The 27,660-nt window shown below is 40.1% G+C and overlaps 1 protein-coding gene across 1 annotated transcript in view; it reads right to left on the reverse strand.

Moving 5' to 3' along the window:
- Positions 1–27,660, reverse strand: part of PBRM1 (polybromo 1) — a 66,406-nt gene that overhangs the window by 37,745 nt on the left and 1,001 nt on the right. The window contains exons 2-15 of the mRNA XM_054167267.1: positions 25,783–25,914; positions 24,578–24,733; positions 23,732–23,829; positions 23,391–23,538; positions 20,862–21,005; positions 20,061–20,177; positions 19,534–19,602; positions 18,662–18,760; positions 18,133–18,218; positions 12,829–12,927; positions 11,301–11,392; positions 6,766–6,982; positions 2,164–2,305; positions 1,491–1,588 (exon numbers count right to left, since the gene is read on the reverse strand). Of these exons, the coding sequence (XP_054023242.1) occupies positions 1,491–1,588; positions 2,164–2,305; positions 6,766–6,982; positions 11,301–11,392; positions 12,829–12,927; positions 18,133–18,218; positions 18,662–18,760; positions 19,534–19,602; positions 20,061–20,177; positions 20,862–21,005; positions 23,391–23,538; positions 23,732–23,829; positions 24,578–24,733; positions 25,783–25,830 (1,613 nt within the window). The 5' untranslated portion in view covers positions 25,831–25,914. The remainder of the gene's footprint in view (positions 1–1,490; positions 1,589–2,163; positions 2,306–6,765; positions 6,983–11,300; positions 11,393–12,828; positions 12,928–18,132; positions 18,219–18,661; positions 18,761–19,533; positions 19,603–20,060; positions 20,178–20,861; positions 21,006–23,390; positions 23,539–23,731; positions 23,830–24,577; positions 24,734–25,782; positions 25,915–27,660) is intronic.

Here is a 27,660-nt window from a genome sequence, read left to right on the forward strand (position 1 = left end):
ACAGGTTAAAAACCTTATTTCTGTACCATCTCTGCTGCTGAAAACTGTTAGTAGTTGACACTAGAATAGAATAGCATAGCATAGCATAGCATAGAATAGAATAAACCAGGAAGAGACCTTTGAGATCATTGAGTCCAACCTATCATCCAACACCATCTAATCAACTAAACTATGGCACCAAGCACCCCATCCAGTTGCTTCTTAAACACCTCCAGTGATGTGGACTCCACCACCTCCCTGGGCAGCACTTTCTGTGAAGAACTTCTTCCTAACATCCAGCCTAAACTTCCCCTGGCACAGCTTGAGACTGTGTCCTCTTGTTCTGGTGCTGGTTGCCTGGGAGATGAGACCAACCCCCTCCTGGCTACAACCTCCCTTCAGGTAGTTGTATGAGCAATGCTGAAAGACATCCATCCTCCCAGAACGTGAAAGGGGCCTACCAGAAAGCTTGGAAGGGACTTTGTAAAAAGGCTTGCAGTGATAGGATGAGAGGGAATGGCTTGAAGCTTGAGGAGGGCAGATCTAGACTGTAAATAAGAAACAAATTCTTTGCAGTAGGGGTGGTGACACACTGAAACAGGCTGCCCAGGGAGGCCTGGACACCTCAGCTCCATGATCTTGCCAGGCACAGAGGTGAGACTGACTGGCCTGAATTACAGTTTTACAATTGCTACTGCTGGCAGTTGCTACTATTGCAAGAGTATTATCAAAAGTCAGAACTTTCCTCAAATGATATCATAAGGCAGACTAGAGAAACTACTCTTTGTTGGAGTAAAACACACCATTACACACCAGCTATCACTGTTACAGAATACTTTCCATATATCATCTTTATTGCTCACTAACCCAGTACATTGTAAATCATGATGAATTTCATTTACATGGCAGTATCTAGCAAAAATCAACCCACTATACTCATTTATCTATTTGTCAGATGTCCTCCCTGGCCCAGCCACTGACAGGCAAGTAACCAAAAAGTGCAATTTCAGAAGGGAAAGAAGTAGTCCTCTAACATTAACGATGAGAACTCCTTAAGTAGAGTTCAGGTCATGGAAAATGAAAATGTTTCTGCTGGGAGACTTCAACAAATACAAATATTTGTAGAGTAATACTATAAACTTCACCAAAAAATTATTGAACTCTGATTACATTCTGAAATTGCTACCCAAACTACATAGCAACATATTGGAGAAGTAGTAGAAAAGAAGCAAAACAATCTGTGAAGACATTCCACAGACCAGGCTGAAATGAGTAACACAAATTAATTCCCTAACAAAAACTACTTAATTCAGTGCAACTGCAGTGTCCATGCCACTTACTGATGCTATGTTGACAGCTGTCAACTAACACACCAAAAAGGGAAAACGAAGTCAGCAAACAGTTTTCAACTAATTGGAGCCAACATTTACAGAGGTTTAAATTGTCAGAGTAACAAATCCTTATAACGTGCAGCAGTGCCATGGTCTGCAGGAACCACAGAGGTTGCATACCTTTTCCTTTTTGAGCTTCCAGTATCAGATGTAGCAGAAGAAATCATGCTATCCCCATCTTCAATATCATCTCTCCTAGCAAGCTCCTTCTTCTTTGCCTGAAAAAGGAAGAAATCCCTGAAACCAAACTCACTGCTGGACAGTTCCAGAATAGCACTAGCCATCCGAACAGATCAGATCGACAAAGAAAGATGGAGCTATAGATTTTGAGATTAAACCACCATCCAAATATCCAGCTGGCTTTCTAAATACCAGCTGGCTGACATAAAACAGCAGCATAACTCTTTTTAGCTGTCAGAGAAGGTTTTAAGGCAGCAATTTGACAACAATGCCACTTCAGACTGCAGCGCTTAGCTAGAACATTTGAACTGGTTTACCATCCTCCAGTTACCTGCAAACCTAAAAAGCCTTCTGCACCTCATCAATTTTCTTACAACTTAATTGGGTTAGAAGTGATACTAAAGAATAAGAGTGACCAACAGAAACCACAGAGGGCAGCAAATGTGCTGAAGAAAAATCACTGTGTGATGCTGTTCATTCCTATACTTCCCCTGATGCAAGAAAATCCTACTGTAAATAAAGATCTAGTTTAAAATGACTTTGGAAAAATATTCATTAGGGAAATAAATTCACATCTGGAATGAAATCCTTTTGACTGCAGTACTCCACATACCTGCATAACCTGCTGCATTTTCAGTACTCTTTTATAGATGGCAGAATTGGGAACATTGTAGCGCTTGGCGTTTTCAAACATCAAGTTCAGATCAGCCTCCAGCTGATCTAAAGTTTCATATTCGTGGTTCTTCAGTTTGGTTCTGCAAAAGAGAAACACTGATCAGGTATTTCACAAGCTACACATCGCAACACAGCTCTTTTCCATCTTCATTTTCATGATAAATCAATACCCAAAGTGCTCTGGTGACAGGAATGTCCTTTCTTTTTCTGAAGCTACAGTAACAGCTTCCAGTTGTAACTACAGTTACATTCCTAAAGGATGATTTCAGTAATTCTGAGAGCTGCCCTTTTGGGAGTTGTGCAGACTGAAGTCCTGTTTTCATACTTGGGTGAGACACGGTAGAGATAAGGCAGAAGCACAACCTGCTGAGACTACTCCAGTACACCTCAGCTGTGATGTGTAGGGCTACTGAAGTCAATCTGACAGGTTAGCTCCACATGGCCATGAACACTGACTTCCCTACACATGGATTCCACTCCTCTTCAGTAAGAATCAAAAGTTCCCAACACCTCCCATGTTAACTCCTGCCCATTTTTGCCTTCTCTTAAAACCACCTGGATGCTGAGCGGTGCTACTTGCAAAGCACATTTCATGTGAAAAGAGTTAAAAAAAGATTAACAACAAAAAAAAAAAGGTAAATTTTCATATGCTGAACAGATGAATCACTGCACTGTCTGCCAGTAACTTCATGTGTTTGCTCGTGTTTCTTTCCACAAGTCAGAAAGTTCTAGCCATTATTTTGTAAGTCTTCCAACAACCTTAAGCACAACAGAAAACAGGAACCCTTAACAATGCAACCCCCAAACCCTATGACAACGGCAGAGTCATTCTCCTTCACATCTCTGCTCACTGGCTTGCTGTCACATCCACCAGTTACACCCCACTTTTAAATCTAACCTGCTTTCTACAGCACCTAGCTGAACATGAGCCTGCCTCAGGGAGCAAATACCCTAGCACAAAATACATTCAACATAACAATCTTTTAGTCCCAAACCTTCCCTGCCAAACTGACCCTACAACTGAACTAGCAAACAATGTTTAACTTGTGTTAAACAGGACTCTTCACTGGTCAGCCAAAGCTGAGGAAGTCATACTTGGATTAAACATAGCACAGAGCTGAAACTGCTATAAAAACTACTGGGAAGTGCAGGTGTCTATAAAGCTGTCCTGAGGGACAGGCACGTTGCCAGGATGACAGCTGCACACGTGTTACTGAATGCAGAGCATTGCTCTGTCATTTCTTCCAGCTCTAGTGTGTCCTCAATCGCTACAAGAAAAGCAAAAACCAATTTTGGACAAATATCCAAAGTGCAAGATGTCAGGAAGATTACTTGTTGCCATTCTCATTCAAAACAAACCACTCTAGGTTCATGTATCTTTTAAACTAAGACATCAGCATCTTGTAAACCCTTGCGCATTATTTTGAAGATTATTTCTTAGATGACTTTTAGTGTTTCCAATTGAAGTAACAGACAATAAAAAAGTCTGCCTGTGAGCATCACTCACTCTGTAATTCCAAATAAACTAAAATAAAGAGTTCCAAATAAAATAAAATAGAAATAAATATGTATAATATTAATAAATATAAATATATATTTATATATCCCAGGCAAGCAGCACCACAACAAGAGGACACAGTCTCAAGCTGTGCCAGGGGAGGTTTAGGCTGGAGGTTAGGAAGAAATTCTCCACAGAGAGAGTGATTGGCCATTGGAATGGGCTGCCTGGGGAGGTGGTGGAGTCACCATCATTGGAGCTGTTTAGGAGGAAACTTGATGGGCTGCTTGGTTGCATGGTTTAGTTGATTAGGTGGTGTTGGATGATGAGTTGGACACGCTGATCTCAAAGTTCTCTTCCAACCTGGTTTATTCTATTCTATATAATATATTATATAAACATTATATATTTATAGACTATAAATAAATAAAAATAAATTATAATTTTCATTAGATTAGTAAAAACTACAAATAATAATAAAAAGCATCCAAATACACACAGCTCCAAAAGCAGAAGAGTGTGAGTACCAAACAAATTGCCACAAAGAAAAGGTAGAGTCAGCCTCCATTTCTACCTTGTAAAACCCCAGCAGCAATTAATTGCATATGTCAAGGAGTATGTGACTGGCACTAGAAAAATAAAGAAATAAAACCTAAAAGCCCATTCAATGCAGGATTATTTTGCCCTCAGCCACCAGCATATGACCATAGGCTTATAAATACTGGGGCTGTAAATAAACACTGAGTCTGCTCCACGCTCTTGCTACTGTCTGGTTACAAACACTACAGGCCACCTCATACCTTCTGAACACTCCCTTGTACAGGAAGCAAAACCTGTATGTGATTTATTCTTTCATTCTGGCAAAAACTTTGACAAGCAATTACAGGACTTCAGCACACAAACACTCGATGCTATTACCAAAGCAATGCATCATTAAGAAAACACTCAAGAAAACATGGAATAGAAAGGCTTAAAAACCTTGCATCAAAACCCCTAACTAGTAAGCTCATATTTATCACAAACTAGTTTTATTTTTTCAAAACAGAATTATTTAAAACCATTCTAATTTGTTAAGGCACACAGAGTAATTAAGTATGTAAACAAGCAGTAATTTCCCTGATTACTTCTCTTAATACTGATAAAATCTTAATGTTTTGGGCTTGTTTGTTTTGGGGTTGGTTTTTTGTTTGTTTTGCTGGGGGGTTGTTCATTTGTTTGGTTTGGTTTTGCTTTGTTAAATTAAGAACTTACTTTGCAATGGATTTAAGCTATTTGAAATAAAAAGTTCTCCACAAACCATTCAGGCCAGCAGCCTCTATTACTTCAAGAGAAGTTCCACTCCTTTATTTGCCACATTACCAGAAGTGGTTAAATTATAAGGCAAAACATGCTTGACTAGGTGATCACATTTACTGGAAGTTCAACTCAAGTAATAAATATTTATCCAAAGGTCAAAAAAAGCCACCACAAATCTCTCTGTTTCAGGAGAACCTCAACAGATACTGGTGCAGTGAAATGTGGTGTTTCAATTCCTGTCATTGTCCAAAAGGATGCACATTCAGAAGAACAAAGCTTTTAAATCCTCAAACAGCGGGCATCCCACAAATGCAACTGTCTTTTGCACCAGATCCATGCCCTTTGTAAAATCTCAGCTTCCTGGAGTGCAAGACGCCAGGCATGCCAATGAGGACAGAAATTCCAGTGCCCATGTTTTAGGAGAAATGCTGCCAGGGAATTCCCTGGAGAGCAAACCTTGATCCACTTCCCTTAGGGATCATACTTATCACCGTAAGGAAAGTAGAAAGGCAGCTGCCCACCTATGGCAAATTATCTGTCTTACAACAGATATCAAATGCAGTTTTCATGGAAGGTCTCTCTCAGCTGCATCTGCTAACACATAATTTGAGTTGATACTCTTTGGTACACTCAGACAAAAAGCTTCATGACAACTGTTAATGACTTCTCAATTTCCATCAAGCACATTTTGTGCTTCATTCAAGACAAGACATTTTCTTTGCCAAGCCAGTAGCTGCACTAAATGGTCAGAAAAAAATGCTTTAAAGCCACTGATGGACAGGTAAGCAGCATGGCAGCTCCATACTTAGTCCCCAGCACAGGCAAAACACCTTCTGACAGGTTCAAAAAAACCACACCACCACCAAAAAAGCAGCTTTATTACTTTCTGATTTAAGAAAGACATTGATTATTCAACTACACCATGTCTAGCAGTTTATATTATGGGATAGCTAAAATTTACAGACCTATGTAATGAATAGTGTTAGGTCCAGTCCTCCCGCACTAAACCTGGAGGACCAGCACTCCTGCAATGCAGCTCAAACAGGGACTAGAGGACCAGTGGCCACTGGGCAGGAGACTAAGGCCACGTAAGGCTGGTCAGTGCCATTAAGGTCAATTAATGCACTCAGGACCCTGACACATACCCATCACATTAGCTTATCTTGGGCCACCAAAGATGCTGCTGACTTCTTTTCATTCATTTACAAAGCTAACAGCTGCTCCCTTGGAACCTGATGAACCTTTCTTGTATCACAGTTCTGCTTACTTCAGTCCAAACTAGCTACATCATAAACAAAAATAATTATTCTCCACATTTATACCACAACCTAGACAAAAGGGTTGTAACTGCAGCTGTATTTCTACAATTCACTGTGCTGAAGACTATTAAAAAAACATGGCAGCAAAAAGCAACCAAGCCATCACAATCAAGGAAAGAGAAAAGATGGGGGAGTTCAGTAGGAGGTTTCATCTCTGCTGCCCACCTAGCTGTCAGAATTATATGGCAAACTTTCAATCACATTACAAATGAAACTCCATGGAAAACAAACCCAAAGGCAGCCCTCTACAAAAGATGATCACAAGACTGATGCAGACTGAGTTGAAACAAGCAGCAACCAAACCTAGAGGAAAGACAGTACACGCTGCATTAGGTATCAACCACCTGACCACAAGATAGGATTCTGGAGATAAAAGAAACCCTTAAATAGGGTCCCACCAGCTGCAGTTTGCATTCTGTGTTCTTACCTGATCTGCTGCAATGAAATAGGTGCTTTAATTTGCTGATAGTAATCAGGATACTTTTTCTTAGAGGGCAAGTGGAAAAAAGGTTCGGATATGAGCTGGCCCTGATTATTTCGGCAGCTTCTAACTGTGTCATAAAGCTGATAAAGAGGATTAGAAGTGTCCATGAAGGAAGTAATGCTCTCAGCTTCAGACTCTCCCTCTTCATAACGAGCAGCAGCTGCACAGAGAGAAAGGAAAAATGGGAAACTCAGCAGGACAACTCAGAGTGGCGTTTTTGTTGACTTTTCGAATGGATAAAGATCTACACCAGGAGAAAAGGCAGTCCCTCAGCTGACGGTGTTCAGCCACTCTCTGGCAGTCAGATTCACATCTCAGAAAAGGACATCACCAAATATATCTTATAAGCCTCAAGTTGACAAAAATAGCACTTTATCTAGGTACTGCAATCTCTCTTATCAGGTAAGACTTCGATTCTGTCATGGGTTTACACACCCCTGTCACCTACAAGTGCTGACAAGTGAGACTGTACACAGGACTATTCAACCATGCACTACCTATACAACAGCTAGGCTCTCATTCACCCTTCAAAGCATTGACACAAAGTATTTGTGCCAAGTACATCTGTACATTGAAGTACTGCCATTCTGCTGACAAGAGCTCACTGCAAGAATACAAACTAACAAACCACATCTGGCACTTTCAAAAGCCCCCAGCCCGTTAAGCAACATGGCCAAATCTAAGAAGAAGATAATTTTTGCCTAGGTATTAAAAGGTGACCTTTAAGACTTCTATTATCCTTTAGACCACATTAATCACAGCTGAAATAAAAAAAAAAATGTGAAGTTTAGCAGGAAAAAAAAAACAGACAGAAGACACAGAAGCCTGAAGATGCCCCTCTAATATATTCAGCCAAATGAAGGAGAAATAAGTGGCTTAGACATACTATATAATGAGCACAAATAAGTCATAATAAAGTATTTAGATATTTTATAGCCAACTTTTCTAGTTAACTCTACGAAGCATGTATTATGCTGCAGGGTTAGGATGAATGGAAGATAATGCTAAGAAGAACTAACACTGACTGCAGATGAAGTTAGGAGAAACATCACATGAGCAACAGAAACATAACAGGGATGATAAAAACACCAGCAGTGGAAATACAGGTTGGGAAGCACTAAACAGCCATGCAGTAACACTAAAGGTGTCATCTGTACCTTGCAAACCTGTGTGGTTTGGCATATACTAGAGCTAAATTACACCCCTCTTATGGGTTGAAGTTTGAAGGAAAGCTTGGCAGACGACACACTGGGAAATGCAGTTACACAAAAGACAGCTCTCTAACACTCACGCCAAGCTTCCAGCTGGCATTTTCATTATTGCTCAGTGGTGGCTGGCAACATTTCAAGCTTTCTATCCAAGTTCAGCAAAGACATATTGAAATGATGACAAAGCCAGAGACACTGAACGCATGACAACACAGTACTATCTTTTTTCCTCCAGACTGACATTGCAGATCTAGGTGAGCATATGAGATATGAGACCTACCAGAGAAATCAGATGCAAACTAAAACACAAGCAGACCTCAGTAGGTGTTCACACACATAATGATGTTAATCACTGCTTCACAGAAGACACTCAAAATTACCCTGATTATGTGTCTGTATGCCAATCAACATCACTTAATGGCCTAGCATCTACTAGGCAGTAGTCAGCAAAGCAGGAGCTGGACAGAATAACTCAGGTAGAAATAAAAGACTGGAGACAGCACTGTGCTTTGCCTGAACCAAACATATCAAGCTGAACATGGAGATAAATGCTAGCAGCTAAGAGAATGCTATCAGTTCCAGTTTCTAAAACACATTATACAGCAAAATACTGACTTTGCATTTGTTTATTCAAACACTTCAGTTCTGAGTGCTCCATCAAAAAGTAAAGAAACAGAACAAGCAGAAGAACTTGTTTTTATGAAAGTGAAAACAATAACAAACTAGTCCAGTATCTCGCTGTTTTCTGACAGGTGCCAGCCAGCAACAAAGCAGTTCAATATCCTAAATAAGAAATACACTTCCTTTGTATTAAAAGTAGAGCACAAGAAATTCTCTAAGAATCTAAGTAAACTAAATAGGCACTAAAAAGGAAGTGTTTACATAGTCCTGTAATACAGCTATAAACATTTTCATTATGTATGTTCTTTAAAACCAACGTGTGAAACGTGTCACCATTTTCTGAATATGGAAGAGTGTGCCAGTCTCCCAATATCTGCTATTTTAAGAACTGGGTAAGAATGTATCATTCATTTAGAGAGAAAGGTTGGTATTTGCTATGGGGCAATCTAATGCAGATGCAGTAGCACCATGTCTCGTATCCCCACCAAGCACACACTGGCAGTGAAGATTAAGTCAGCTATTTTCTTTCCATGCAGCTGTTACCACAACTGCAGTTGGCAGACAGAGGAAAAGCCTCTGCAGCAAACTGTAACCACAAAATAATGCCATTCAACAGGCCCAAGCAAAAGGCATTTCCTGATGCTCATCCCCTACAACAGTTAACTGCTTCCTAATGAAGGGACAGCTTCATAATGGAGTGATGTTTAACTGACTTCACTGCAAAGGGAGGAAGCTGATTCACAGCTGGAACAGAGCTTTATTATCAGCTAAAAATGCATAAATCATATGCATGTGCTCTTACTTGATGATGAGGCAGAAAAAGAGCAGAGAGAGAGGGGAGTATTTGAAGTCTTTACTCAGTAAGTGATTTACTGTAAACAGGCTCCCAAAGCACCCAGACAGCAACAAATGCTCAAGTCTAACTGAAGACAGATGCTAGTAAAATCAAAAGCAGCATCCAGTCTTAAAACATTTCTAAATGAATTACTAACAATAAATAAAATAGCTTCCTTACAAAATTAAATACTTAGTTGTGAGTAACACATAATGACCATCTACCCCTGCATTTACAGATTCATAATGAGGAGCAAGGGAGCTGCAGAAACTGTTCAGAGAATCATAGAATCACCTAGGCTGCAGAAGACCTCTAAGCTCTGCAAGTCCAACCATTAACCCAGCACTACCAAGTCCACTGCTAAACTATGTCCCTAAGCACCAAGCCTACACATCTTTTAAATGCTTCCAGGGGTGTTCTTGTACATTTGAGCTGGCAATCTTCCACAAGTTTCATCATATCATGATAAAAAAAAAGCAGCTAACAAATCACACTGAACCATCCAAATAAATACTCCTCACATGTCCCAGAAAGCAGCTGCTCTGAAGCAGTAACTGAACTCTGGGCTAACCAGGAAAACCAAACCAAACCAAACCAAACACTTCTGCTTGGCAGCAAGAACAAAAGTGATCAAAAAAAAAACCCCCATTCTACAGCCTATCCATGCCCTGGAAAACAGCAGTCATGGGCTGAAAAGTGTCCAGAATAGAACAACAAAGCTGGTGAAGCGTCTGGAGAACATGTCTTAGGAGGAACAGCTGAGGGAACTGGGGTTGTTTAGTCTGGAGAACAAAAAGCTGAAGAGAGACCTTATAATTCTCTACAACTAGCTGAAAGGAGGTTGTAGCAAGGTGGGTGTTGGTCTCTTGTCCCTAGTACCAAGTGATAGGATGAGAGGAAATGGCCTCAAGTTGTGCCCAGGACATTTTACATTGGATATTAGGAAGAATTTCTTTGTTGAAAGAGTGGTGAGACATTGGAACAGACTGTCCAGGGAGGTGATGGAGTCACCATCCCTGGAGGTGTTCAAGAAGCATGTGGACATGGCACTTTGGGACATGGTTCGATGGCCATGGTGGTGTTAGGTTGATGGTTGGACTCAATGATCTCTGAGGTCTTTCCTAACCAAAACAATTCTATGATTCTATGCTTATAGTATAATGCTAAAGCATGCTTCTTGTGAAAGTAAGGATGCTGTATGGAGGCATGGATTCTTGGATCCTTTTGTTTTATTATAAACCTTCATGCAAGACTTCACAACTGCTAGGCTGGACCAGATATTTCTAAATTGATTTCCAACATTCATCTAGCCTTACACCTTTTATAGATTATCTTTGCTGTAAAAATAAAACCTGGCAGGTACTGAGAAGATCAAATAGCACATGAGAGCAAGAGAAGACAACTCTGCGAGAGCAAGATTTCTCTCAAACCACTGCAGCACTATAAATCTCATTTACTGCAAGGAGCATCCAAGTCTTCTTCAGTGTTTCCACTGTTTCATAAAAGAGGAATAAAGAGGGATAAAAGCAAGCAAGAGTTTCCTAAAGTTTGGGAAAGTATACTTAGAAACATACACTAAACTCAAAACATGCATCAAGTTTTGGCCTGCCTTATCTTACCAGCTGCACATTTATACAGTCACGCTTTAAGGAAACAGGGATTGGGTTTAACAGAATTCTGTGCTGAGTTTGGAAACATTGCAAAATATTTTTGAAACAAAGATACTTGAACATATTAGGAGCTCTACAGTTTTGTTTATTCCAAATATTTTAATTAAAGAAAATAAATGGGAGAAACTGCAGGTCAGTTCCTACCAGCCAAAGCTGCATCCTCATCGCTTTCTGATCCATATTGCAGTGCCATGGTTATTGCTGATAAACGATCCCCTTGGGCTGATCTTTTGTTACTATAAAAGAGAAAAAATTAAAGAAAGGGCAAAATTAAAAAAAAAAAAAAAAGAAAAGGGTTATCAGGTTAACCATTAGGAGTCACCCAGAGTGTGTAAGTGAACAAGAGAAGCTCATGACAGTTGCCCACGTTTATCAGGAACAGGTACCGCTGTGCAAGACAAGAATGGAGCCCTTAACAAGAGAAACCATTAACAACCCACAAGATTGTCTCTACTTCAAAAAGTGGTCCATCAAACTGAAACACTGGACACACAACCAGAAAAACTAGAGCTCAAACTAGCTATCTTCTGTCCTGTTTTGAATACTGAAGTATCAGAATTACTGGGGGAGAAGGAGGATGATAACAAGTCCCTCACAACTAATAACTTTGTTATTTGACCCTGTTTTATAGGGATTTGACTACGTGAAGGAACTCAGCTGTAAATGCTATCTCCTCTCATTCTCCCATTCCCCCATTCCAGACTTAGGCATTTTCAGGACACAGAGTGCCTGTATGTGAAGCAGCTTCCTCTGCTTTCTAGGTGGAGTAAATCAGTGTCCACGCTGACTACAGACTCACATAGATTTCTTCAGCATCCCTCTCTTCCTCCCTTTCATCCTAAACCTGAGGCAAATCATTTCATACCTACACTGTAGGCTATGCCTTTTCACTGTCAGCTCTTTAGGCACCTCCAGCAATGGGCCCAGCCTTGCTCTGGGGGAGCAAAGTGAAGACTGGGAAAAAACAGATAGGTTGCTTGAAATGATACCAACTAAATACAAATGCTCAGTCTCTTCAGGACTCTTGCAGCTGCTGTGTTAAACCATGGTTTCAGAGCATACACGCAGGGAATTAGCCAGGAGTAATATTGCTTGAAGACAGTAACCCAAAGACTATAAACACCAGACCTCTGCAGAGCACCAACATGCTCAACTGATGACCAAAAAAGTAAACCAGAAAGCCTCTTGTAACCCAGACTACTCGACAAGTTTGTCATAAATGTATCCCAAACGCAACTCTTCTTTTTTACAGGCTTCATGGGTTTCCACCATCCACCTTGCAATTATTTAGTCCTGCTTATTATTTCTTTTTAGCCTTCACATATAATTTTCCTAGGTTTACAATGCATTTTTTTCACCTGCTTTACTTTGCAATGAAACTTCACTTACTGTTCTTCCAAACATTTACAAGGAAATAACTGCAGACAGAGCATTTTGTGACAGGTGGTGTGAAAAGTTAAACATAAAACCAAACACGGACAAATAACTGTGGCAAAGCAACTTACTAACTAGTACTTAATAAATATTTGACTGAAATATATTTGAATCTCAAAAGTATTTGAGTCAATGTTGGAGACAATTCTCAAATGATAAATAATAAAGCAAATCTAAAATGTTAGTATTTCCATAGGGTAATGTCTCAGCTTTTCCTCCAAGTCCACGGTTTACTTACCGGTAATATTTGTTAGAAGAATTTCTCTCATCACCAACACTGCCTTTACCCTGTGAGGAGGGACCTGTCAGCTTGGAAGCAGTCAAATTTGATGGAGTCCTTAAGGCAGAAGAAACAAGCCAAGGAAAGGGGAAAAAAAGAGGCCCACCTTAGACCCAAGAAAAGATGCGGCAAGAATAAAGCTTCTTACAGAGTTAACTTTGATAGATCAAAGAGTTCAGAGACAGATATAAAATGTTTTAAAGCTAAAAGTAATACTACAATACATTCAGTGCTCCAGCATTAATATCCATTTTGTTTATAAAGTCAGAGGAAGGTAACATTTAGGTTGAGGATTAATAGCTATACACACAGCTCAGGCTACAATAGCAGTGAAAGCAGCCAACAAAATGTTCCTGAGCATCCAGATAAAGCTAATGACGCAGATCCAATCAAGTTTTATCAACACCTAGCAGAATCACTGTCAAGTTGCTTGGCAGTGCATATTGTCAAGCCACTTTATTTTGCCATTTAAGGGAGGACAGTTAAATGCACCAACAAAGAGCAATTCAGCATGACAAAGGAGACAATGAAATCTGCAAGAAGAAAAGCATGGGGTTTGACACAGAGGCAATGCATCTGCAGAACTCAGGATGGGAGTGTTATGATACATTTGAGCCTGATCCATCAGTCACAAATAAAAACAGATGTAAATTCAGGAGAAAAATAGAGGACATTAACTTTCATTGAATTTATGGGGGGCATTTTACCAAAAGCAGCAGTAGGTAAAGGAGACTGCCCTTTGAGACAATGAAGCAGTTGGGAATTCAAATTAAAAATAATGACTTTGTGATGCAGACTCAGCAGAAATGAATAGAATAGAATATAAAACCAGGCTGGAAGAGACCTTCAAGATCGTCGTGTCCAACCTATCATCCAACACCACCTAATCAACTAAACCATGCAACCAAGCACCCTGTCAAGTCTCCTCCTGAACACCTCCAGGGGAGGTCAGGGGAAAGGCCCACAAGGCTGACATCATGGTTGGAGTCTGTTATAGACCACCCAACCAGGAAGAAGAGGTTGATTCATTATTCTTTAAGCAGCTGGAGGCTGCCTCAAGATCACTTGCCCTTTGTGATAAATGGAATGATAATTTGTGTCAATTAGATGATTTTGATTAAAGCAAAAGCAGGAGCATGAATGATGAGAAAAGGGACCAGACACTGTAACTCGAATGAGATTCTTTTTAGGCCTTATTCTAATCAGTTGTTTATGATTAATTTGACTTGGTTTAGTACAGAGTAAGATTTTAGGTTTTATTATAACCTGTTGTTTATTAATTTTATTTGCTTTAATGTATGCATACTACTGCCCTAGTGAAAGGTTAGGAATTAACAGCTAACAGTTGAAGTATTATGAAACAATAAGTTTTTCAAGGATGAGAAAGGAAGAGAAGTTGCTACAGAAGACATAAATCCCTAGGAAAGACGTTGATTGTAACAACAGAACGAAAAAGACAATCACAAGGACTTAGCACACAACCCACCGGCTGTGCTGATTAGAGGATTACATCATTGAAAGACCACCAGAAGGACAAACTAATTTACATAAACCCACCTTTATATGCATATGTATTAAGGGTGGGATATTTAAAGGGTAGTTAGAAAATCATTGTTGTGCATTTTAGCAGCCAGCGCTGTTCTGCAGGTCTCTTATTGCTTTAAAATTGCTCTTTTCAAATTGAAACTATATTCAATTGACTTTAATTGGCTTGGTCATTTATAACACCCTTGTTCTTGTGGGTGACTTTAACCTGCCAGACATCTGCTGGGAATTTAACACTGCAGAGAAGAGGCCGTCTAGAAGGGTCCCAGTGTGTGTGGAGGATAGCTTCTTATCCCAGCTGTTACATGAGCCTACCAGGGGTGCAGCCCTGCTTGCCCTGCTGTTTACAAATAGAGAAGGGGCTGGTGGGAGATGTGGTGGTCAGAGGCTGTCTGGGGTCCAGTGACCATGAAATAATAGAGTTTCCAACATACAGTGAAACCAAGAGGGGCATCAATAAAACCTGCACACTGGACTTCAGAAGGGCAGACTTCAGCTTATTAAAGGAACTAACTCGGAAAGTTCCTTGGGAAACAGCCCTTTAAAACAAAGGGGTTCAGGAAGGCTAGACCTACTTCAAGAAAGAACTCTTGAAGGCAGAGGAACAGTGCCAGAAGGCGAGCCGACGAAGGAGACAGCCAGACTGGATGGGCAAGGAGATTCTAAAGGAATTAAGGGGAAAAAACAGGGCATATCACCTTTGGAAAAAAGGGGAGATATCCCAGGAAGAGTTTAAGGACGTTGCTAAGCCATGCAGGAAAAAAATTAGACAGGCAAAAGCCCATTTAGAACTTAGACTAGCCACTGCTGTAAAGGAGAATATAAAATGTTTCTATAAATACATTAATGGCAAAAGAAGAGGCAAGGACAACCTCCACTCTTTATTGGATCCAGAGTGGAATATAGTAACAACAGATGAGGCAAAGGCAGAGGTACTCAATACCTTCTTTGTCTCAATCTTCAATAGTGGGACAGGTTGTCTTCAGGACAAGTGGCCTCCTGAACTGGCAGATGGAGCCAGGGACCAGTATAGTCCCCCTGTTCCCCTGGAAGGGAAGTTAGGAGCCCTGCAGAGTGACCTTGACAAATTAGAATGGGTGGGCAGAGGCCAATGGCATGAGATTTAATAAAGCTAAGCGCAGGGTTCTACACTTTGGCCACAACAACCCCAAGCAGCACTATAGGCTGGGGACAGAGTGGCTGGAGGGCAGCCAGGCAGAAAGGGGCCTGGGGGTGCTGGTAGATAGTAAGCTGAACATGAGTGGCTGAAGTGTGCTCAGGTGGCCAAGAAGGACAATGGCATCCTGGCCTGTATCAGGAATAGTGCAGCCAGCAGCACAAGGGAGGTTGTTGTTCCCCTGTACTGGTCAGGCCACACCTTAAGCACTGTGTCCCATTCTGGGCCCTTCATTTCAAGAGAGATGCTGACGTACTGGAACACGTCCAGAGAAGAGCGATGGAACTGGTGAGGGGCCTGGAACACTAGCCTATGAGGAGAGGCTGAGGGAGCTGGGGTTGCTTAGCCTGGAGAAGAGGAGGCTCAGGGGAGACCTCATTGCTGTCTACAACTACCTGAAGGGAAGTTGTAGGCAGGTGGGGGTCGGTCTGTTCTCCCAGGCAACCAGCAACTGAATGAGGGGACACAGTCTCAAGTTGTGCCAGGGGAGGTTCAGGCTAGATATTAGGAAGAAGTTCTTCACAGAGAGAGTTGTTAGACATTGGAATGTACTGCCCAGGGAGGTGGTGGAGTCACCATCCCTGGAGATCTTCAAGAAAAGACTGGATGAGGCATTCAGTGCCATGGTCTAGTTGATTGGATAGGGCTGGGTGATAGGTTGGACTGGATGATCTTGGAGGTCTCTTCCAACCTGTTTGATTCTATAAACAGCAGGTAAAAATATGGTTTTCACCGTACTTTTCTCTCGCCCCCATTTTTTTCACATTTAGCCCAACATTACTGGAGCCTGCTTGAGGCATTATAAACTTCCAGATCTGCAGGTCTATTGAGAGCACAGTAGATAAGAGAACATCAGGGACAAGGTGGCTGAGAAAGGGAAATGGGTTGGCAGTGCAAGAGAGGAATTCAACCAACAAATATCGGTGTGATTTATCTGTCATCCCTTCTTATCCAAATAGCTTTATTTTGAAGGAGAAAGTTAAGCCTCAAAATGAAACGTGACACACAGGTGACATCCTGAGTTTCACTGATAGTTCAACAGTGAGGAAAACAAAATCAAATTACAATAGAAAACCCTCTGTGCCTATGTAATTCTAGTTACTGTGTATGTACATGTTCAGTGTCTGCAGAACCAAGGTCCTCTGGCACTATACACATTTTTAAGAAGGAAAGTTATTAAAATACATGCTAGGAATTACTCCCTAACAGTATTTTTGCTTTCAGATTTTTATATGCCCCATTGATGACTCACCCAAACATGGGAAGCATGCTAATGCTGAACATTTGTTCAGGAAATCAGGAAAAGCACTACATACGCTGAAGGGTTCAAAGCATCAAGTAATAAAACTTCATTTCTTTCACATGCAATAATCTTAGGCAATGCTTTCAATACTGACACCATCTACACATTTTTCAACAAAAAACCCCTTAAAGCTGCCTTTCAGTAAAGTAAGGGAGTGCTAATATTTCCAGCTGTTCTATGCAATCCTTATTTTCTAGCATCAAATACCAGCAAACAGCTCAAATACATAAAGAATCCACCCTGTAAATAGTCATCCTTGGACGACTTGCAAGACATGGAAAGAGTGATTGGCCATTGGAATGTGCTGCCCAGGGAGGTGGTGGAGTCACCATCCCTGGAGGTGTTTAAGAAGAGACTGGATGGGGTGCTTGGTGCCATGGTTTAGTTGATTAGATGGTGCTGGGTGATAGGTTGGACTTGATGATCTCAAAGGTCTTTTCCAACCTGGTTAATTCTATTCTATTTTTCTAGACAAATGACAAGGCTTATACTGGCAAATAATACCTAAACCTACCAGTGAGTGTTACTTAAGAAACTTACACAAGAAGAAATCTCAATTGCACTTCCAATAACAAACAACTGCCTCACTTCTCTGTACGCTAGGAATTTGTAGAGGAAGAAAATACCATTTCCTAAATAAAACCATTCCATGCACTAAACAGGGCTATCAACAGTGTTTCATACCTGCCTGTTCAAGAACAGATCTATGCTTCACTGGTAAGCCTAGACCTGAAGTGCCCTGTGCTAGAAACTGGTTTTCGGACAGGAATTTATATAACGTGAATTTCTAAGTATCTTTTGCCTGAGGTCTTGTTCCTTAACGTTTCTGCCCCTACCTAAATAACTGTAAGCTCTTTTGGTTCAGCTTCTAACAAGGTTCAAGAATATCCAGAACTTTTCATAAAGCTAAGCACAGCAAAGCCTCTTGTTCCTGCGTGTTCCTTTGCTGCTATTAACCTAGAGACACGCGGTGGAAGTGTGTGCCGCAGCTGAAGTTACCACAGATCCAACGACGCAGCTTTTCATGATCAAGCACATCCCAGAAACATTTCACCACAGAACTATTTCAGCCAAAAGCCTTCCTCCCAAAAGCTATTCTACAATTTATAACTTCTAAAACCCCAATAAACTAAGTGTTCAAGCAGTAATTTCCCACTATATTCTCCCCAGCAAAATTAAGGGAAGGTACACAGAGCTGTTTATATGAGATTGTAAAAAAGAACTCTTGGTGCAGTACCTGATTCGGAGGCTTGACTTGGCTAACTCACTGTGTTCAATTTCAGCCTTTTTCATATTAAATATTTTTTTAATCGCATTTGCATCCTGTCAATTAAAAGAATCTTTTTTGTTTAATGTTGAAAGTGAAGAATGTTATAGTCAAGTACATCCACCTAGCTAAAAATCTCTAACAAAAATGACGAGGTTTTTACATTTAGATTACAAAAACAAAACAACCAAACAAACAAAACAAACACAATTTTACAAGAGGAATAGGCATAGAACGAAGCCATCCTGAAAGACACCCACAGTGGTGCTGGGAAACACCTTAGACCTCCAGAAAAAAATAAGATACAAACACCTCAATTGTACTGAGAGCTTTAGAAGAAAAAAAAGCAAAACTCACTAAAAGCTTTAAAAAAACAAACAAAAAAAGGCTAACAAAGTCCTTAGGGCCTTATGCTAGAGATTCATTTAAGAATCAATCAGCACAAATGGTAGGAAAGAAAAACTGAACTCAAATCAAACTATGAATAATGAAAACTAACCTTGAAGACTTGTGATCCAGGCTCATTGTAGGTTTTGGCATTCTTTGCCAGAAGATCAATATCCTTAGCCATTGCATGAATGCTTTTGTAAGTTCCATTCTATACAACAAAGAACAGAACTGGTTCAAAGTGGCAACCTTCAAATAGCATTGAACTAAGTCAATAGCAAAAAGCAAAGGGAATTCATACAGAATAAAGGGAGCACTTACAGAAACACAAGAACATAAGGACAACAGAAAGAAACATTAAGGACAATCTGGAAAAAGTCATCCAAAAAACCAAAGCTATGTCCTTACAAAGCTACGTCCTCACAAAGCTTATGAATGCTATGTAAAAGGCTACAAAAATACTTCACACATTAGATCACTCTAATTTTGAAGAGTTCTGGCAAAATGTTGTTTTACTTTCATTCTCCAGTTCAATTAGTCTGGGTGCTCACTGTTATATAAAATACTACAATTACAGAAGAGCATTTCAAATTACTGGAGATGGAAGATGAAAAATGCATCAGGACAAAACATCTATTTATAGCACTTAGAACAAAAGTAGGTGACGATAATGCATGACCAAGCTCCAGCTCCTCAATGTTTTACATGAGCAGTACGTGCCAAGGAAATACTTAAACCATTATACATCAAGGAACCCAAAATATTCAGGGTCAATGCCAGCACACTGCAGTTGATGATGTTTGTTCTTGAACACAGCTACTTCTCAAGCATCAGCCCAGAACAGAACACTAAATCAGCACAGCATTCAGACTTTTAAATAGCAGGGAAAAACACCATGCCTTTCCTAATGCCATAAACAGTAAGCATTCTAAAACTGTTAGAAGCTAGTCTATACTCTGACACATTAATATGCTTATACTATACCTGTATCCTTTGGGCAATAGTTTTAAGATCTATGGGCTCCTTTATTATTGCATAATAATCTGGATATTGCTGGAAAACAAAAGTAATGTATATATTACTATAGTCACAAAGTTATTGTTCTAACAGCTCATGAAACAGTGTAAGCTTCAGAAACAGAATTGTGCTTCAACTTGGGTCAGTCAGGTCATATAACGGATACAAGGAACTGGAATTCATCAACAACTTGTTAATATCATATCCTGAAACAACAGTGAAATTAGACATATTTCAGAAGATTAAAATCTCAACATCAATCAAAAAAACCCCAATTAGCTAAATTGGCAGAACAGGGCAAGCCCTGACCTGCAATGAAAGGCTAGAAATGAGCAAAGAGGAGTGAAGAAGAGAGGGAAGCAGCTCTAAAAAGAGCTGGAGTTTGTCACTGATGAGACAGTAATAAAGAACTGCCCAGCACAGTGTATAAAACCAGTTATATAAATCTCCAGGTTTCCAACTTAGAACACAATCAATATTATTAAAATACCCACCACTTTAGAAGGAAGCTTCTGAAACAATTCACTTATGAGGCGTCCTGATGGGTTTGTGGCAACAGCTATAGCTTCAAGAAGCTGTTCGAGAATTTCCTTCAGGTAACCTGGAGATGACTAGTGGAAGAAATGAAATGACAAGGAGTTTTAATAGCAGCCTTAGTGGAGTGCTTCAAGTTGTACTTCTCAAAGACAAGGAAAAGTCAGCTCTAAATCACAGATGTGACTTTTGAAATCTACATTTAGCTAAAGCACCAGAGAGAACTTCAATTTCACGTTTACAAAGCAGACTGTCAACATAAATTACACATTGTTAGAACAGACTTGCTTGTCAACATGAATGAAAACACGCATCCCACGATCACGAAACCAGACAAGCCCAAACTTCTTATCATCGTATCTGGCTTATAAAACACTCCAGGAACAGCTGCACTAACTGAATAGAGCACACAGCAAAAAATGATGTCATTAGACATGAAGCTTGCTTGTATCAAACCTCAGTGTTGGCACGCTATCAAGCACACATCGTATCAGTTTCAACTAAACCAGAACCATGTTTTATCTGTACCAGAAGGCCCCATAACTTTGATTTTCTTTTAGCCAGGCAAAAGTGAATCACACATACAATGCTGTGAAATTATCAGTTAGCAAACTGGGGTAAGAAATACCTTCTGGGATATAATTTAACCATGAAAAAGACTGCACGATTTTTCCACATGTGGAGGCCAATCTCCCTCTGAGAGTCAGCCGACATACACAGCCATAGCTTCCTCCAACTGCAGCTGTCATGCCAACACTTACTAATTCAGAATTTGTGCCTTGATTGTCATGTCCTTCTTCATCCTCATCTTCCTCCTCGGCATCACCTTTTTGAACAAATTCATTTTTTGTGCGCAAATACAACTCCCACAGTTTGCAGGCAGCTTTATATTCGGGAGAATCAGGCTGCAAAACCAAATCAGACATCTTACTCGACATTCAGATCCCAGCTGAAGGAAATTTATAAATGATTAGTTGAAAAGTATTAAATGCACTAAATAAATACTGGAAAACCTAGGAAATTCCTGCTTTGGTCATTCTTCAACTGAGATGTTAAGCATCACAGTAAGCGCTAGAAAATATAACCTTTACCACTCCAAAGCATCTAAGTCTTCCACAAAACTCAGCAGTAAAACTACCTGGGTTGAGGCTTGGGAAAGCCTATTAGATGAAACTGGAGAAACCATCAGGGTTTGTTGAAGCATAACACTACTGACTAAATAGCAGTATGATAGAAACATTAAGCCAACACTTTTACCATTGTGTGCCACTTGAAGATTCATTTCTACAGCAGAAGAATGCTAATGAACGTGCCAGTAACTCAGAGAACACTGCAATGATTTACACTCAGCATTAACTATGAAATTCCAAGGAACCTGACAATATGCTACCACTTGGGTACATATCCAGGTATATTTTTTCAGAAGAGCTAGAAGCATTAAGTCAACAAATGAAGTTTTGTAAATACAGAGTTGATAGTGGCAGATAAGCATGTGCCTATTCACATTACTACTTAGGAACATCAGAAAAAACACTGCTTGTCCACTCAGGTATTTTTCTTTCCCTTTCCTCTGCCACTTAACCTCTATTTCAGGTATTCCTGCAGTTATGTCACCTTATCACTACTGATTATGCTCTTCTTACTTCACTCCCTCAACCTTAGCCAACTTGTAACACAAATGAGAAACCAACATGGGAACTATTCTTAGCCTACTTTATTAGGCTTAAGTAGTCTCAAGACATCAGACCAGGTGTTAATTCTGAGGAACAGATTTAAAGGGTATTTTGTCCCACTGGTCTGCTTCCTTCCATATTTAATACAAGACGCTCAAAAGTGTAAGACTTGAACTGAAACACTAAAAACCCAAAAGTTTCCACTCTGATCTAGCACTGCCAATAAAACACCTGCTGCACTGAAAACCTAGACAACGAATCAGTCATCTCTGGTTTATATGCATCACTGGGACTGTGTGGGTGAAGTAAAAGCTGGAGAAAGAGGTTATGTTTCTGCGCCCTACCTCCAGCGCACAATTCCGTATTTCTCTAGCAATGTCAACACTCTTTCATCCTGGAACAACAATTACCTATTTCTATTCCACTCATAAGAATTTTATGATGCAGGCATAATTTTGAATCCACTATTCCACAGACAAAGATAGCACACATTCTGTTGAACCTAATCATTCTTTCCTGCCACCTTTTTTCTCTCTCATGCAGAAGCCATGAAAACGCCAGCGTCAATGGGCGAGTACCTTGCAAAGCCTCAGGAGTACACAATGAGTCTGAAAATCTCTATCATCATTTTTCTACCACAGCCAGAATGTGCAAATGCATTAATCCATAAATCTGATTAATTTTCAAAAGCTACACACACACAAATGTAAACAAAATAAACACTGCTTTTCTGAATGTCACCTGGTTACACTGGCTGGGATATTCAGAAACCAGTTGCTTGGATCATCTCCAAAGTCAAAGATATATGAAAGGCAATATTAGGAGTTTTAGATTTGCTGTATCATCTCAGTTGCTAGACACAATGTCACTGGCTTATGCATTTAACATAGCCTTCCATTACACAAGATTAATCCAATTCTTTCCCACTTCCTTATGGCAACTTAAATAACATCCATTAACAACTAAAACAATACACATACCCAGTTTGGGGGATTGGATATGGACAGAACTTGTACCCTTGATGGATACCTGGGCAACCTGACCTAGCTGGCCCTGCTCAGTGCAGGGGGATTGAACTAGATGACTTTTAGAGACCCCTTCCAACTTGGGTGATTCTATGAAACACATGGTCACGTACATTCACAATCATCACTGACCACGATAATCCCTGTGTCTTTTTTTCATATCATTAAGTGACAAATGGAAGAAAGAGATTCAACACTCCTACTGCATGCTGGCTGCTTTTACAAACCCTTTTAAGAAAAAAAACAACAATATGATCTTTTTCTATTACAAAATTGTACTGCGAAATAGGAAGGGTTTTGATTGATGAATATTTTTCTCCATTTGTAGTTCTAGATTTGCTTTCTGTCTCTTTGGAAAATTACAGGTAGAGCCTTTCCACATTATAGTATTCCACAGAAAAATTGCTACAGTAGGGGATCTTGCAAAGATATGGTCAACCTTATGGAAATATGCACAAATAGCTGCAATGTGTGCTGCTGTTCAACCAATAATAAAGGTTAAAAGATTTTTTTTTGCCAAGTGAAAAAATAATTTGAACATATATCAACCACTTTTGCAATTAATTTGAGCCTTCATATGTATTTTCCTCACCTTATAGTAAGCCTTTGCATTGTTAAAGAGAAGCTGAAAATCAGCAGTCAGCAGGTTCACGTCATCATATTCTTCCATCTTTAGCTTCTGTTGGATTTTCATCAAATCAATTGGCTGAGAAACCACTTCGTAATAGTCTGGCTGATTTCTGTTGGAATGACAAAAAGGACCATTCTGTTCCAAACAGTAAAATCAAACCTGTGGCACTGATGTTTGTATGACTATATAAAACAAAGAACGTTCCAATGCATGCTTGTTACAGCTCAAAGATCTGGGCAGTGGTCCATTAGCAGGGCTTACTTTATTACATCTTAATGGCTTAACCAGAACCACGGTCTTACCTTCGCTTCGGTGCCCTAATGAAAAGCTCACAAAGGAGCCTGCCCTGTTCATCTTTGTAATCTCTGATGGTGTTGTAAAGTTCATGGCATACAGCAATCTAAAATGCAAGAACAACAAAAGTAATGAAAAAGGAGCAAATGTTAAGGTGGTAACAAATCAAAGCCTGTGGAAAGACAAGCTGTCAGTCCACAGCGTGCTCTAAAGAGAGGTGTGAAGAAATTGCTGCATCTCATACACCAGCAGGATACCTGATAAGGATGCTAGGTACTGCACAATTTTCATTTATTTTCTTTGAACATAAAGAGCTTCCTTTCAATACTAATTCTAAGTAAAAATACCCCAAAATGCAAATTAAATCAGTGAATTAATTCTCCCTGAGTTACAGACATCTAAAACAGCGACAGGGGTTCTTCTGCCCTGCAATTATTAAAATCAGACTGCTAACTCAAAGGTATAACAGAGACATTATACACTTCAGCAATCACTGCCTGTGCAGCTCCCCACTTATCTCTGTATTTGCTATTCAGACACAGCTCTCAACTTCTGCACATTATGATTTCAGCTCCCTCTCCAACATCCTTCCATCTGCTAAAATCATCAGGGAGATTAAAAAAAAAAAAAAAGGCAGCAAAAGGAAAATGGGAAAGAAAAAGATGAAACGGGAGAGAGACAAGAACAAGCCAAAGCTGAATGAGATTCTAAACAAAACTTAGCCAAGGCAGCAAAAGATTCAAGGCCAGTGTGCATGTGCTATATATGAACATCCATTTTACAATCCAGCCTTTCCCACGCAAGGATACAGCATCCCCAAGACAATATGTTGTGCATAGTAATACAATACTAACAGGATCTACAGTGGGGAGATTGGAAAGTCTCCTCCTCTTTCTGCTTGGGCCTGGAATATTCGTAGAGTGGTGGCTGTCATCAAAGTCTCCTCCACTGATGCTGCTGGAAGGTGAGGTAGCTCTTCGCCTCTTGGAACCCATGGAATCCAACTTCTTCTATAATGAAGAGAAATGTTCTTAAACTCATGGCATAGCATCCTAACTCTCTGATGAGAGCTAACTAGCAATGTTCAGGATGACTCAAGCACTGGGTCTGCTACATACCACAGTTCAAGTTAAGCCATGCCTCTACATAACAGTTTTTCAAAAATCAGCCCATGTGAAGGGAAATGAAAATGGTCCTACAGTTTCACAGCCACTGATGACAACAGTGCCAGAGAGCATAGGGCTCACAGTCATGAAGTATCAAAATGTAGATAAAGAACATATCCTAGTAAGAGCTGCTAAATTAATCTTCATCCTCTATGTGATAACTAAGCAAGAACTGCTGTTTCAAAGGCAAAAGATGTACAGAGACATGCACTCAGTTCTGATGTAAAATATGTCATTCCATGTCAAAAAAAAACCCCACAAGTAAACAGACAAAAACCCCAAACAATGACAACAACAAAAAAATAAAACCACAAAACATGCAGGAAAATCACAAATGACATTCCAAACGGCCACTGAATACCTTGTCTAGGATAAAAGCAAAACAAAAGTCTGGACCACTGTGTGACCTACCACTCCCACTTTATGTGTAGGATGAATGGCTCAATCATCAAGAAGCAGAAAAAGCCACATCCTTTTTTGGCCATAGTTTTACATTTATCAACACAAACAGCGCCAAATGAATAACCACCATCCAACAACTATGGTGATTTACAGAACAAGTTCTTGGCTCTTTCCCAACTTCCAGACAGCATCAGAAAAATATCTTTATTTGTAGCTGTCTCAAAGGCTGAAGCCAGAATAGATCCATCTATCCCAGCCTATACTCATTTTCCAAACAAATGAAGGAATTTCTTCTAGTAAGCACTCCATTGATTTACAGGGTACAGCAGCACAACATAACCACATTAGAGCATTTATGCTAGAGACAGAATTAATTTCAAGCACACAGATTAGATGAACGAGACAAGAATAATTAACAGTTAGGATAAAGAAAAGCAAAAGCCTAAGGCAGAGGAATGGAGCAAGTGGTGCACATACAATCAATAATTTACCAGATTTACCAGAGTACAACCAGCACCTCGAAAAGCCAGTCTCCTCATAGTGCCTGATGGTCAAGTACAGATACTGGGAGAAGGTAATACTCTAAGAGTAGCAAACCAGCAATCGTGTTAGTACAGTCAAAACTGGAAGACAAGAAAAGTGAAAGAGGGAGAGAAGAAAATTGAGAGTAGATTGACAATTAAGGAAAAAATTCAATGAATAAATTGAATAATTACAGAGGGGGGAAAAAAGGCAAGAAGCAGAAGGTAACTTTTTTTAGCCTCGCAGAAACTCTGCAAAGTAATTTTGTGCACAGAACGCTAGACACTTCTGTCATTCTTACAGTAAAAACACATTTCTCTAATGTTCCTGAATACATATTACAGATTTCACAGCCACTTGCTAGAGAATGATTCATCAAGCAGAGCAGAGAGTAAGCATAAGTGCTATGTGGCCTGAGAATAAAACCCAGACAGCAGCAAAACTTACGGAATGCAAAGCAGTACAGTGCTTATAACAAGAAGGAAAAAATAAGGTTAAGATTTAATAGACTCTCTAGTAACGATGCACCTCCATCAGTCTTGAGTGGGCTGTCATCCTCATAAGCAAGCAACATGCTTGCCATAAAGCTTCGCTAAAGATATAGCTGTTTAAATTTCTAAACAGCCTCCAGGTCTGATGCTTTTTCAGGAATTCCACATGAAATGCACAGAACTATTTTATGGCAAATGACTGCGGCTGTTTAGTTCATACAACCACTACCTTCAAAACCCAGAGAGGCTGTTTTCCTGTTCAGTATTCTGGACATTTTCATAACATGCACATACAAAGAAACTCTGTACTCCATTAGCAGGCAATTCATCTCAGGAACAGACAATCAGCCTGTTGCTTTTGGCACTGCCTCCAACTTTTATCTGAGAGCCACAGTATCAAATGGCTTACACCAGGCGCGTGCTGATGTGGAGGCTGCTAGAAAACACAAGTTCTTGATTGTGAAAGGCAGGAGAGACTACTGGAATTGCTAATTTAGGTTCACCTAAGAGCTCAACAGTACACTCAGTCTAATCTCATCCTGAAACAAAGATTTGGGGACCCTCTCAATCACCACCTGCCTGCAAACTACACACAGGCTTCTCTATATCCGTTATCTGAGGCACGTGCACCTTGGCTCTCCTATGCGGGTGCACATCTGCACCATCCAGACACCTGGCCACTCTGTACACAGCCTCCAAGACATTTTTCTTCTCTAATAACCAAGGAAGGTGCAAAACACACAGCTCTCTGAACGTACACTCAGTAAGAGAACTGTTTACGTAAAACTCATCGCGAATGTCTCGCTCCTCAGTGTAATCTGCTTTCTAGATCTCCACGCTCATGCCCACAACTCATTCCCCCGTGCACAGAAGGGTACTGCTTTACTTTAGGGCACGTCTCCTAGATTTCCTTCTGCAATTAAACTACTAGCTCACCAGTCTCTCAGCAATCCTACCAAGAATCTCCACTGCTACAAACAAGTCATCTGCTGTGCAACAGAAACCTGAGCATCATCTTAAGAATTGCTCACACCACCCATAAAAATGTCCTGTGATGATAGACATCTCTAGAAGAAATGCTTTGGCCATTGCCAATATAGATATACACCAAGAGATACACAACAGGTGGAAGACTGCCTCTCCTGAAAGCTGTGCTAGACTGACCACCACAAGTATTACCGACTCGAACCTCCTTTGATGAAGAGTTTTTACATACATTTCAGATAACACACTTAAAAAAAGCAAACGAGGTTCTAGCACACGTTTCATTTTCTGCCTCCAAGGAGGGGAAAAAAAAAGAAGCTAAAAGCTGATAGATACCATGGAAAGCATTTTAGCGTTATCAGGATCTCCCAC

Source organism: Dryobates pubescens, chromosome 1, assembly GCF_014839835.1.
Source record: "Dryobates pubescens isolate bDryPub1 chromosome 1, bDryPub1.pri, whole genome shotgun sequence".
Classification (NCBI taxonomy): Eukaryota; Metazoa; Chordata; class Aves; order Piciformes; family Picidae; genus Dryobates; species Dryobates pubescens.